At 42.0% G+C, this 12,901-nt stretch overlaps 1 protein-coding gene and 1 pseudogene across 11 annotated transcripts in view; one reads left to right on the top strand and one right to left on the bottom strand.

The window, feature by feature from the left end:
- Cadps2 (calcium dependent secretion activator 2) overlaps nucleotides 1-12,901 on the top strand; it is a 534,832-nt gene that overhangs the window by 482,325 nt on the left and 39,606 nt on the right. For all 10 annotated transcript variants that reach the window (XM_021164381.2, XM_029478701.1, XM_029478705.1 and 7 more), the window contains 2 exons: nucleotides 459-533; nucleotides 12,730-12,813. In XM_021164381.2, the coding sequence (XP_021020040.1) occupies nucleotides 459-533; nucleotides 12,730-12,813 (159 nt within the window). The remainder of the gene's footprint in view (nucleotides 1-458; nucleotides 534-12,729; nucleotides 12,814-12,901) is intronic.
- LOC110295963 lies at nucleotides 3,548-3,952 on the bottom strand (annotated as a pseudogene). The gene has a single exon (XR_002378144.2). The product of XR_002378144.2 is annotated as a thymosin beta-10 pseudogene (transcript).

Here is a 12,901-nt window from a genome sequence, read left to right as displayed (position 1 = left end):
AATTGGGAGTGCATTTTATTTCTAGAGCACATTTAAAATAACTTATGAATGAGAGTTGTCAGACATGAAATGCTGTATTAATTAAATCTTTTTCGAGTCTTTTTGCTTCTCTGGCTAAACCAACCCTTTAGAAAAATACAGGGCCACCTTCATTACAGAGGAGAAGACAAAAAGTACCCTTCACATTCCTCTGCCTGAATAAGGATAAGAACTCAATTCAGCCCCGTAATAACCCCATTAGCTGCTTAACTCGGCAGTGCACATGGGAAAATCTTCCAACCGCAATGGAAAAAGTGTTGACTGGATGGATCGTTGTCTCGGCTTTGTTCTTTTAATGTTCAAAATGATCATTTTAAGAAAATTTGATATGCCATAACTACTAGCTTTAGAGCAGTTGTGACTTACAACAAAGAATTCATGTCTGCAGTCACTAATGCATTTTGTCTTTTAAAACCTAGCAACAGTACCATTCAAAAATAGATGATTTGATTGACAACACCGTGAAAGAAATCATTGCACTGCTGGTTTCAAAGGTAACGTATCACGTACTCACCTTTGCACGTACAATTAAAACATAATCTTCAAATGAGGATGTTTTAGACATATCTCTTATATTTCTAAATATCTGAGTATGAAATTGTAGTTAAAAAAATAAATTTTGAGTTGGGGTGTAATTTAGTGTCAGAGTGCATGCCTGGCATGTATAAAGCCAGCATTCAGTCTTTACACTACAAAATAAGTAAATGCATACATGTGTACACACACACACACACACACACACACACACAAACACACACACACACAGCTGTTTCAGTTTTAAGAAAATCTGGAGGTTGATAGAATATGTGAAGAATTTTGTCATTTCTTGGAAGAGTTTCCCTTTGAAAAAGTTCTTTTCAGATCACATTCATGCTCTTGGTTTGACTTCCAGAAAAGACTTGAGTATCCTCAGTCTTTGAACTTAGCCTGTTTGTTATGATGCCATCCCTAGAGCAGAAGAGCTAGCCTTGAACACAAGCAGGCAGGGCAGTATCTGAACTTCACTCCAAAACTTTCCTGCCCATTTCTTGGAACACCCTTGATAGATGTGATGATGTCCTTTCACTGTATACATGAAAATAAAGAATAAACAGCTTTGCCATTTAGCAGTAATGTGACTGAGATGCAACTGAAGCAATACAGATGGCCACGGGAAACTTCTATAAGGTCTGAGCATGTTCACAGAGGCATGGCTGCAAGCATACGTGTTTATTTGGAATCAAGAGCTTACTAAGGAAGAGATGTTGATAGCACCAAAACCGTAATGAGATCAAGAAATCGTTTGCTAATGGGCTCAAGGTCCCAGCCAGATGAGTGAGATAAGCACTTTATGCTGTTACACGAAGAACAATTACGGTTGTGATTATTTAACCATCTCATTCAAAACACCTAGAATAGATAAACTTGTAATGGCCTCATCAGAAAGAGCAGAGGACAGGAAAATTAAGTATCCCGTTGTTGATAACATACAGTGTATAAAGGTACCAAAAATTATATATCCCATGCAGATGCACCGTGATTACTTGTCTTTTAAATGGTGGGGAAAGAAAAATGGATATTCTCTAAGTGTCACTTTGACATGAGCAGTTGCATCTAGCCCTTCAAGGCTTTGTGTCAAAGAAGTTCAAAGCAAACATCATAAAGCAGCTGAAAGAATGTGTCAGTTACAAAAAAAAATACACAGATTTTATAAGTAAACATTATGTTTTTAGATAACAATTGAAAATTTTAATCCTTATTAATAATTTAAGGAGTGCAGGTACCAGCTTTTGAACTAATTGAGCTTAGATGATTTTAAGTTGACACTATTGAAAACTATGAAGTGAGCCACTCCGTTCTACATACATGGGATCTAAATTGGTAGAGTCTGTCTGGAAGACACTTTAGGAGTATCAAATGCATCTAATATCCTTTTACCTTTTGGCATATTTCACAATACTCATAGTTGTACAAAGTATTCCCACTTGATATTTGTTGTGTCGTATCCTACCAGAATTTGGAAGCAACTTTCAATTAGAGAAATAGCAACAATGTCAGACATCTATTTAATCTGTGATTTGAGGGAGTCTTAATGACTGACAATGGACGTTTTATAATATAGTGCCAAATGGATAAAAGATGAGAACGTAAAAGGGTAAATAAAGGGTGATCTGAAATTGAAGTTCCTCAGAAACATGCTACTTTGAATGTCACCAGTGTTAACAAAGGATTTGCTGGGTAGCAGGATTATGGTTGATATCTTTTGCCTTGGTGTGTGTATTTCAAATTCTCTGGTAACGGGTCTTGGGATAGGAAACAACCACTAAAGCAAATGGCTTCAGAATACTACCACATGATACCCTGATCGTAACTATGGAAGGGAACTTACAGGAAGAAGGGTTTCTCTGGACTGACAGTGTGAGAGGCTACAGCCTGTCCTTGTCAGGGACAGTGAGGCGCTGCTCACACTGCCTGCAGTCAGGAAGCAGAGCAAGAGTCCCTGCACTGCCGGCACTCTTTCATACTGTCCTTTGCACTCTTCTGATTAGATGCTAATTCAGATACCTTGGACTTTCTGTGGTCTCACAAGCTCTTTTTGTCCTCTATTGACTGTTAAAGCTCTCTGTTGAACTTTTTTTTCCCAATTCAGCCTTTATAAATTTCTGTCATAGAGTTTCTTTTTATTACTTCTGCCTCCTTATTAAATTTATCGTCAATGCGTTTTCCTGATTCATCTAGCAGATCACTTGAATTCAGTAACAGCCTCGTAAACAGAGCAAGCTCTAGGATGGCCAGCAACATGCAGAGAAACCCTGTCTCAAAAAAAAAAAAAAAAAAAAAAAAAAGACTCTCTATCATGATGCCTAGCAGCAGGCATTCGGGTGTGGTGATCTAGCAGCAGTGTATTTTGACCACTAGTATAGTAGGCTCACCATCAGATGGCTCCCTGTCATAGCACTCTAGAGATGATGGGTCTCTGCCATGAAGCCAGGTCATCCTGTAGGATTCTGTGCATGGCAAATCTCTACACTGGCTTTCAATGCTGTAAAATGGTGAGATTGTCCTCTGACTGGGACCACTCCTGTAATTGGGCTTCCTGGACTCTCTGGGCTGGTTTGGTGATTGCAGTGTGGGTGTCCTCTCATTCCTGGCCATCTGGAGTTGGGTTTGCAACTACTGTCTCGTTTTATCCCAATAGTTTCCTGTTCCTCCGTGCTCTTGGCTCTCCCAGCACCTATTCCTTGATCCGCAGTATTCCTTCCCTCTTTCCAGACATCGGTGTATCTCAGACTCCTCCCACTCACAGAATCATGTTTCTGTCTCACCACCTACTGCAGAGCTCTCTTCCAGTACATTCATGATTCTCTGCATGTTAGTACATACAGTTGTGTTGATGCATTACACGCTTCCTTCCTTTGTGCTGCCCGACTTCAGTCCCGTGACTATATCTTCTTTTTTTTTTTCCATGCCACGAGGTGTTTTATTTTCATCAATCATACAAATAATTTTCTATAATATCCATAGGGCAAACCGGTGAAATTTGGCAGTCCGATTAGTGGAGGGGTCCCCTTCAGAGACCCGCGGGCCGGTGGCATCGGCTCGGAGTGCCCGGGTTTCACAGTGCAGCTTGTGGCTCCCGCCCATCTTGCAGGTGGGTCTTTCTCCACATCACGAGGGGGGCTTGGAGATGACGGGGGGGGGTGGGGTGGGGTGGGGAAATCTTCCTATGCTTTTAGGAGATTTCACTCCTCTTTTCCTGTTCAATGGTCTCTTTGGTCGGCAGGGTGTTCTCCTGCGTCTCGGTTTTCTTCAGCTTGGCCTTATCGAAGCTGGCGATTTCCCCCATGTCCGGCTTGTCTGCCATTTTCTTACAACTCGTGGATTCTCCTTCCGAGCTCGCGCTCCAGGTGCTCCCACTCTCGTTGCTGCAGCAAGAGACGTTCTTTTTTTTTTAGATATTTTCTTTATATACCTTTCAAATGCTATCCCGAAAGTTCCCTATACCCTCCCCTCCCGCCCTGCTTCTTGGCCCTAGTATTTGCCTGTACTGGGGCATATAAAGTTTGCAAGACCAAGGGGCCTCTCTTCCCAGTGATGGCCGCCTAGGCCATCTTCTGCTACATATGCAGCTAGAATAGGGAACAAAACACCCATGGAAGGAGTTACAGACACAAAGTTTGGAGCTAAGACAAAAGGATGAACCATCCAGAGACTACCCCACCTGGGGATCCATCCCATAATCAGCCACCAAACCCAGACACTATTGCATATGACTATATCCTCTTATCTGATGTCTTCAGACACACATAGCGTTCAGCATGTGTTCCTTGTGTATAGGAAAGATCCTACTCCTTTTTGTACACTTCTCTCTGGTTAGCCACTAAATGCTGGTTTCCTTGGATTTCATTGGTCTCATTTTAAATTTACAAATCTCTGTGACTTTCTTTTGGCTTAGCTCCATACTGGTGATTCTAACTCCACTCATATGTGAAGGGCAGTGTAGAATCAGTATGGAATCATGGCTAAAACCCAACCTCAGACCTGCCCTGAAATTCTGACTCCCCTGTTAATTGTCTCATCTTGACGTACATAAGCAGACTCCTTGGGGATTTGTTTCTTCAATTATAAAGTAGAAGTACTTACTAGCATATGGCAGTATCGTTTACCAGAATTCTAATATTTACTAATGTGATTGGTAGAGAATTATGAAGAAGCACCTGTTAGTATAAAGTTAGTGCAGATAATCTTAGGAACAAAGTTTGGATGCTTTAAGTACTATTTAAATATTAATTCATGCTACTATTGTTGCTCTCCAACCTAAGTGCTTCTCTTCTGCATTTCCTGAGTCCATTGATATTACTGGTCACCCCATTGCAAAAGCATCTCCACCCTAGGATCCCGGCCTTCTTAGAGCTCTCTGACCCTCCTCACATGAGAGGATTCCCAGCCTATTGAGTCAGTCTTCTGAGCGTGCTCTTTTCTGCCCTGTCTGATTCTCTGCTACTCTCTTTTCAATGCATGTTTACCTTGCAGCTTGTCACAGTCTTTCCCCTCTGCCCATCAGGTCTCCACACTGCACCGAGAATGCCTTTCAGAACACAAAGTAGGTCAGACCTGCAAGTGTATCATACCTTCAAGGTGCTCCTGGGGCTTGTGCCTTATTGCATTGCCATCATTTTCTAAATTGTACCTTGCACTTGGCTTTTTTTGTTAATGTCCCATGAGAAATGGTTATTGGTGCATTCAGACTAGATGTAATATTCACGACCATACAGTGTGTGAGAGTACATTGTTCTTATCTTTACCTTCCCTGGTATCCTTTATTACGAATTCCTACAGAAACTTGAGAATCCTTAGAAGAGACTCTGGGAAAGGTACACACACACACACACACACACACACACACACACACACCAGGCACCACCTCCAAGTCTTTTCACTTTAATCGCTTTTGCTCCTGCAGCACTCTTCCTCATGGCCCAGGCTCTAATGTTTCCAGCATCCAAGTGATTTCTCGGTTACCTGGGGAAGCTGTGTGCCTTGCACAAGCCAGCTCCATACCCCAAAGCTCTTCCTTCCGAATTTCCTCTTACAATGCTGCTGCAATAGACTGTGATCTCCTTCCTAGAAGCCATCTCACCATCCTGGGCAAATGTAATACGTCACCTGCACTTCTTTCATCACTTACCTTGTGTTCAGATTCAATGTTTGGAACACAAGAAGCTCATTGTCTCCATTATACTTTGTACTATGCAGAGTGCTGTCATACAACAGTGAGTGTTTATTGAGTGAATAGTATTAAAGAAATCTGTCCTGTCTATAACCTGGAACGTTAAATAAATCGCTTTTCATAAGGCTATATATAGTGTTTTAAAAGATTTTAGTGAAAAGGGGCAAGAGGAAAAAAAAAAGCACTGAAACTCATGATCTTGAAGTATCACAGATTTTCAAGATGCATCTGTGTGCCAGGCAGTGTGTTCGATGCCAGAGATACAGTCTTAGCAAAACAGCCAAGGTCCTGGTCTTTGGGGAGTTTTCCAAGCCCTTGGGAGATACAGGATAACAAACATTAGGCACATCCAGACCAATGTGTGGTGTATCACAAATCATACGATGCGGTGCCTTATGTAGTGGGAGGACAAGTTCTCCCAAGCAGAAACTGAATTCTCAACAATGAAGGAGTCAGCCAGAAAAAGAGGGGCATGGCAGTTAGGTAGGAGACGCTGCAGGCACCAGAGCCTGGTGTAAAATGAAGCTGAAAGAGGTGAGGAGAAGCTGATAGGATGTGCTAAGGAGTTTTGAGCCCTGATCCCAAGAGCAGTGGGAAGTCACTGAAAGATTGGAGAGGTGCAAGGCAGGGTGAAGAATTAACCAGCTCTCTATTAGAAGATTCATCTGAAGGCCTGTAGCAAACAGACTTAGCAGAGGGCTGTTACTTTGACCTCTAGGAAACTAATCCCAAGCACTGAAGCAGGGATTTATACTATGAGCAGGGTTTTCAGTGCAGCGCAGAGGCAGCCAACAGTGAGGGCTACCCTTAGTTCTATGACATGAATCACAGAAAAGAATCCAGCGTCATTCAGTGGTCCGGGTGCCCTCCAAAGAGAAAGAGGGAAGGATCATGATGGCCTTATGGGCCACAGTATGATCAAGCTTACCCTTGAGGTATACAAGGGAGATGCCAGTGGAGACCCTTGTATATGAAGGAGTGAGGAGACATATGTGGGCTGAAATTATCAATGTGATAATTTGAATTGATGCACCCTCGATAGCTGTTACTCCCGGGCCTGAAGTGCTATAACTGGAGCCCTCAGAGGATAGGGGTGGGGGCTTGGGGGGGAAGCAGGCTTAAAAGAAGGAGCATGACACAGAGGTGCTCTCAGCAGAAGGGAATTGAGAGCATTTTTACGAAAGGGGGAAAATGGTAGGTGGAATGCTAAATCCAAATCTAATACTAAATACTATATTTATTGCCACCTTCTGTTTAAAACTAATTGGGTTGTCCACAATTTGGGATAGTAAGAAAAGCAAAATATAGCACTAAGTGAAGTTAAGCTGCTCTGGATGAAAGGAGGTCTGGAGCCCCACCTGTGTGACTTCATCTCCCAGGGTGGACCTGACACCCGTATTCCAGTTTCCCCATTCACAGATGAAAAAAGTAGATAACTGAGGTCGCAAGGTACATACCAGGCAGCCACTAAACCTGTAACCTTTCCACAGCACCCTACAGAAGCCCCAAAGATCATGGGGAGAAAGAGTGTCAAGTCCACACTCTGGTGCTGTCCTTGAGTATGCCAGCCCGAGGGCACGCTCACTGTGTATTTGTTCCACACAGGCATGTATGCCCCAAGACTGGTTTGGACAGGTAGCTAGAAGTGGCAAGGAGAGCATCTGTAAGTTGAAGTGATTAAGATGAATGCATTGTGTGTAGTGATGAGGATACTAAAGAAGAACTAGGGGGTGTTGGTCAGGACCAAGAATTAAGAAAGCCAATAGTAAAGAAAATGAGTAACTGTCAGGACCTGTCCCTGTCACTGAGGCACTGTTAGTCTGGGTGTGAATTAAAAGAACAGTGTGATAATGCTCAACTTCCTTCATCTTCAGATATGTTTGAGAAGGAGAAAAGAAGGGGATATTGGGAGGAAAATATTTAGTCATTAAGTATATAGTTATATGAATTCATAAAGTAATATGTGGATATAGATGTTCTTTCTGAAAACATAGAGTACTTTATCCTAAACTCCTCTGAGAAATAAGGTGGGCAGAGAGTAAAGACGACCTGACTGCCTTGATGATATAATGAAACTATCTTGCCAACCTAGCGTGCTAAGATAATTTTGATTAAATTTACTTCTTTGGATCAAGGCCATATATGCAGAAGGTACTTGATTAAATTGAAATGTGTGCTTAAAAGGAATGGCTAATGGTTAAGGGCTAAGAGAGGTAGCCGTGAAGTAAAGCAGGTCACTGGGCAGAACAAAGGAAGAGGGAACACTGGGGAAAGACGGTCTGGGGAATTTGATCGCAGCTGGGCTAGGTGTGGTGTTTTGGATGCTTGCAGGACACGGTATTTTAAAAATAAGTACTGTCAGAAACTAGCCATCCTTCTCACAGATGTCTGTGATCCAGAAAGATGTTTTCAGAGTCAGAACAAAGCTACCAGGACCTGATTCACAGTTCCAGAGAGAGAAGAGAAAATGAACCATCATATTAGTGACATTCTATTTAAGGAAGAAAGACAATTTTCTTTCAGGCTCTGATTATCTGGTTGCATGTGAAATTTTAATACTAGTTAGCCCTGATTGTAACAGCGAAACTTCTGCTAATTGACATCCTAATCTCACTTGCTTTTGTCTAGAATAGCATGCGTTGTTTTTAAGATCACTCTTCCTATGGACATTTTAAAAATTTGCTGTGTACAGGATGCACCCCTCACTTATTTGCTTCATGGCTGGAAAGGCAGTAACCGTGTGAAGAACCCAGCAACCTGTAGACCCCATCACTTCTCAGGATTCATGGGTTTTATAACCTACTATGAATATATGAATCATACAGCCCATTGCAATGAATCTTTTGTTTGTTTGTTTGTTTGTTTTGTTTTGTTTTGTTTTGTTTTTCGAGACAGGGTTTCTCTGTATAGTCCTGGCTGTCCTGGAACTCACTCTGTAGACCAGGCTGGCCTCGAACTCAGAAATCCGCCTGCCTCTGCCTCCTGAGTGCTGGGATTAAAGGCGTGTGCCACTACGCCCAGCACAGTGAATCTTATATCTTCTTAAACTTCAACAGGATATTTAAACCATCCTGTCTTACAGCACTCCTCGTTCTGCTCCAACAGTCATTTCGGAGTGCTTTTGTCTTGCATTTCCTAGGGAGTATGTATCATGAGGCAAAGGCAGTAATTACCCAGACAGACTCGGAGTGTTAAGGGTTACTCAAACAAACCCAGCGCATGACATCCACAATAAAGAATAGGGAAACAAAGAAATTGCAGGGTTTCATTCCAACCCAACACCCTCAGGAGAGCAGAAAGCACAAGGCAAAGCCATAAGTATTTATAGTCTCCCAGAGCTGTATGGAGAAAGTTCACAGGAAACAGTTAAAGATGCAGCAAGGAAGCTCCGTATTTAACAGGATCTCTTCGGATTCTTGCTGTTTTGTGCAATTAAGAGCCAAATGGAAAAATACACTGTTACTAATCTTGATTTTAATAAATTCTGGCTTGGAAGATAGCTGTTCCACCATGTGGGCCTCCACACCAACCCTACAAAGAAAACCTTCCTGTAGGAACTGTGGGTCTCACTTAGTTGGTCCCAGGGGTGCAATCTCTGTAAGCCCTTAGAGTCTCTCCTGTGTTTGTGTCTCCCTGGGGACCATTTGGGACAGAGAGGAACCCAAACAGAGGCTTTCTACTATTGTTGAAGTCAAGGCAAAGAGAACTGTATGTGGCAGGGCTGCGGCCCACGCATGGGATTTACTCGGCTATAGTCCATCAATACTGTATATCCAGAGACAAGACAGGCTACCAGGAGCCTCAGTAGAAAAACCTCTTTCCTCAATTCCCACTCAAGGGGCGTCCTGAGGGTCAGTGACATTTCTGCTGTCCAAACCTTGCCCCAGAGAGTTATCTGCTTTTTTTATTTTGAACTATGAGTCCTTCAAGATGATTCTTTCCCTCCTCCTGTCTTTATATACTGTGTCCCCTATATCAGCCACATCTGGTTCATGTCCTGTTCACATTCATGCCCTTTCCTTCCACAACTTTGTATACTCCTGAGAAGAAAAGCCTAGCTCTCTTTCATGTTTGTCTTTTCTGTTTTAGGCATTTAATGATCATTCTAACAGAAATGGCATTCAGCAAACACTTCCTAGGTGCTTGGACATAGGTTGTAACGAATGGTCTCGAGTCTCTCAGCTCTGTGGCACGATGGTGAAGAGCATGGGCTCATTGGCAGACCACTTATCTTCCAAGCTTTTCTCCCATGCTGGCCACCTAATGTGTTCAAAGCAGGCAGGATCCAAGAGGTCTAACAGCCTCAATTCCACTCCACCATTATGGACACCCACATACAGTTCATTGACTCACACCTATTTGTCTAGGAGCCAAACTCATTATTGTTCCTTGTCCTAAACAGTCCTACCTAACTCAACATATTTAGCTATTCAGAAAACCCATGACTAAAATGTAATTAATCGCACCAGTCACAATAATTCTTTCTATTCATCAGGCATAATGGTGCACACCTTTAATCCCAGCCCTTGGGAGGAAGAGGCAGGTAGATGTCTGTGAGTCTGAGGACCAGCCTGGTCTACAGAATGAGTTCCAGAGCATCCGGAGCTACATAGAAAGACCCTGTCTTGAAAAACAAACCAAAAATATTCTTTTTAATATTTTCTAATTTTAATCTTTTCATATTAATGATCTTCACAGTTCTTAGTGCCATCCTTGTCAGGTCAATGAGAATCTTCATCTTCCCCGTGAGGCAAGAGAAGCAAAATAACCCAGTATCCAGAGAGCAGCAGGGCTACAACTAGACTCGTCCTCGTCTACATCCATCGGTAGAATGTTTGCCTCTACTTTGCCTTACCCTTAGCACTGTTCACCTGTGTGAACAAAGTGACTACACACACAGCAAGGATCAAGTGTTGTGCCTTTGATGCCTCTGGTTGTCGGTAACCATAGTAGCTGTCTCGCCTCGTGGCAAATGAGATCACCTGGCAAACACTTGCTCTCAAGATTTGAGCTGTAAGAGATGAGGCATTTTCCACAGAGGGCCATTAAGTCTGGAATTCCCTTCCCGTAGTCTGACAGAGCCCTGGAGGATTGGGCTTCTGGGGCTTCCGGGGCTTAGCAAACCACAATAGGTTAAGCTTGGCAGTCGGTCCTGTTTGATAAGAACTCTTAATGGGCAGGAAGAAAGTAGTAAGTAGACTCTGGGTCCTGAGTCATTTGTAAGTTTGTAGATTTCACTGTAGAACCCTTACGATAGCTCCCCAACTCAATGCAGTTCTCTCTGAGAAGTGCACCTTTGCGCGGCAGTTCCCATGATCGTGTTTCTGCATTCTTACATCATGTCACAAATGATGTGGTGAAGAAGCCTATAGGGAAGTTTTCGTTTCTTTTGCATAAACTATTTTGCAGTAATTGATCAGCCATAGAGAAAACATTATCTCCTGTGCACTCAGCGTGAGTTCTGCGGTCACCAGAGACTAATAAGCCATGTCCCTGGAACTATTATCACTTTGTTGCAGAAGCTGCTATGTGAACAAAAACCAGCCTTCGTTAATTTCCCTTTTCGTATTTAAAAAACCTTGTCAGTATTTTCCCTTTGGGAGTATGTAATGTGTCAATAGTGCATATTATTTTAGATATACAGAGGAAAGAAGCAGGGTGTATGTTCTTATTACTTTATCTTTTCCACCAGTCTTCATGTCAGATAAGCTTCTAGTCAACAGAATAAGATTTTACAGTTTTATGTTGCTGAATACTTTTTTTATATTATAGAAATATAAAACTGGCCAGTTAGGGCGCTTGCGGCCAAGCAGGATGTCCTCAATTAAATTCCTGAATGAGACCCATGTATTAAATGGAGAGAACAGACTCCCACAAGTTGTCTTCTGACCTCCATGCACATATGTGACATATCCACACACATACTAACAATGAATATATGTATGTATGAATGTATAAGTGTATATGTTATATATATATATATATATATATATATATATATATATATATATATACACACACACACATATAAATGTGTATGATTCATTTATTTATTTTTTTTATGTGTGTGTGATGGGAGGTGGGACAGGCTGGAGATGTAACTCAGATTGGTAGAATGCTTGCTTGCCTAGCATGCACAAAGCCTGGTTTAGATCCAAAACATCAAATAAAATGGGCATGGTGGTGCATGCCTATAATCCCAACATTCAAAAAGGGAAAAGCAGGAGTATCAGATGTTAAGAGTCATTCTTGAAGACATAGGAGGTTCAAGGCCAGAATGGAACACCCTGTGACAAAATCAGAGAAGAGAGAGGGGGAAGGATAGAGAAGGAAGGGTTTTGAAGAGGAAGAAGGGGAGGAGGAAAAGAAGGAATGGAGAGGAAAAAGAAAAGTTGTAGAAATGTGAAATTTCTCTGGAGCAATTTGGATCCCAATCCTTCTCCTCCCGCTCTCCAACATCCGCACATAACTACTAGAAGAGGTGATGTCTGCACTGGAATGACCTAGAGAAACAGGGAAATTTAATAAGTGTTTATTAAAGAATGCCAGATTTGTTCTAATGTTATAAAAGCCCTTAATGTCACACCTGTCTTCTATTGCTCAGTCTTCACAGGTCAGTCTCCTCTGTATATGTAGAAAAAGTTGATCGCTGCACAAGTCATACATGATGGATTTTGATTAAGTTTAGTTATCACTATTTATAAGTGTCTGTATTAAAGTTGAAAGCAGTTCTTATTTATGGTTTAAATCAGGGGTGTCCACCCTTTTGACTCCTTTGGGCCATTCATATTGAAGGACTTTCTTGGGCCACATATATGGGTAACTGACTCCCAATCCATGGGTGGCAAAATTGTGTGTGTGTGTGTGTGTGTGTGTGTGTGTGTGTGTGTGTGTGTGTATGTGTTAGAAAAAGTTGGTGTACAAATTGTCCTCCCTGCTCATAGACTAAATTCTCACACTCACCATGAACTCCATTGCAGTTTGTTTCAGTGTTGGAAGGGGTGCTTTCGAAGTTGTCGAGGTATGATGAAGGCACTTTCTTCTCATCCATCCTGTCCTTCACTGTAAGTATCTCAGTGAGATCCCTCGTGTTGTCTTTTAACAATTACCACAGCACTTGCATACAAGTTAAAAATTCTCATAATTATTCTT

This window comes from Mus caroli, chromosome 6 (assembly GCF_900094665.2).
Source record: "Mus caroli chromosome 6, CAROLI_EIJ_v1.1, whole genome shotgun sequence".
NCBI lineage: Eukaryota > Metazoa > Chordata > Mammalia > Rodentia > Muridae > Mus > Mus caroli.
This window is presented reverse-complemented; position numbering and strand designations above follow the sequence as displayed.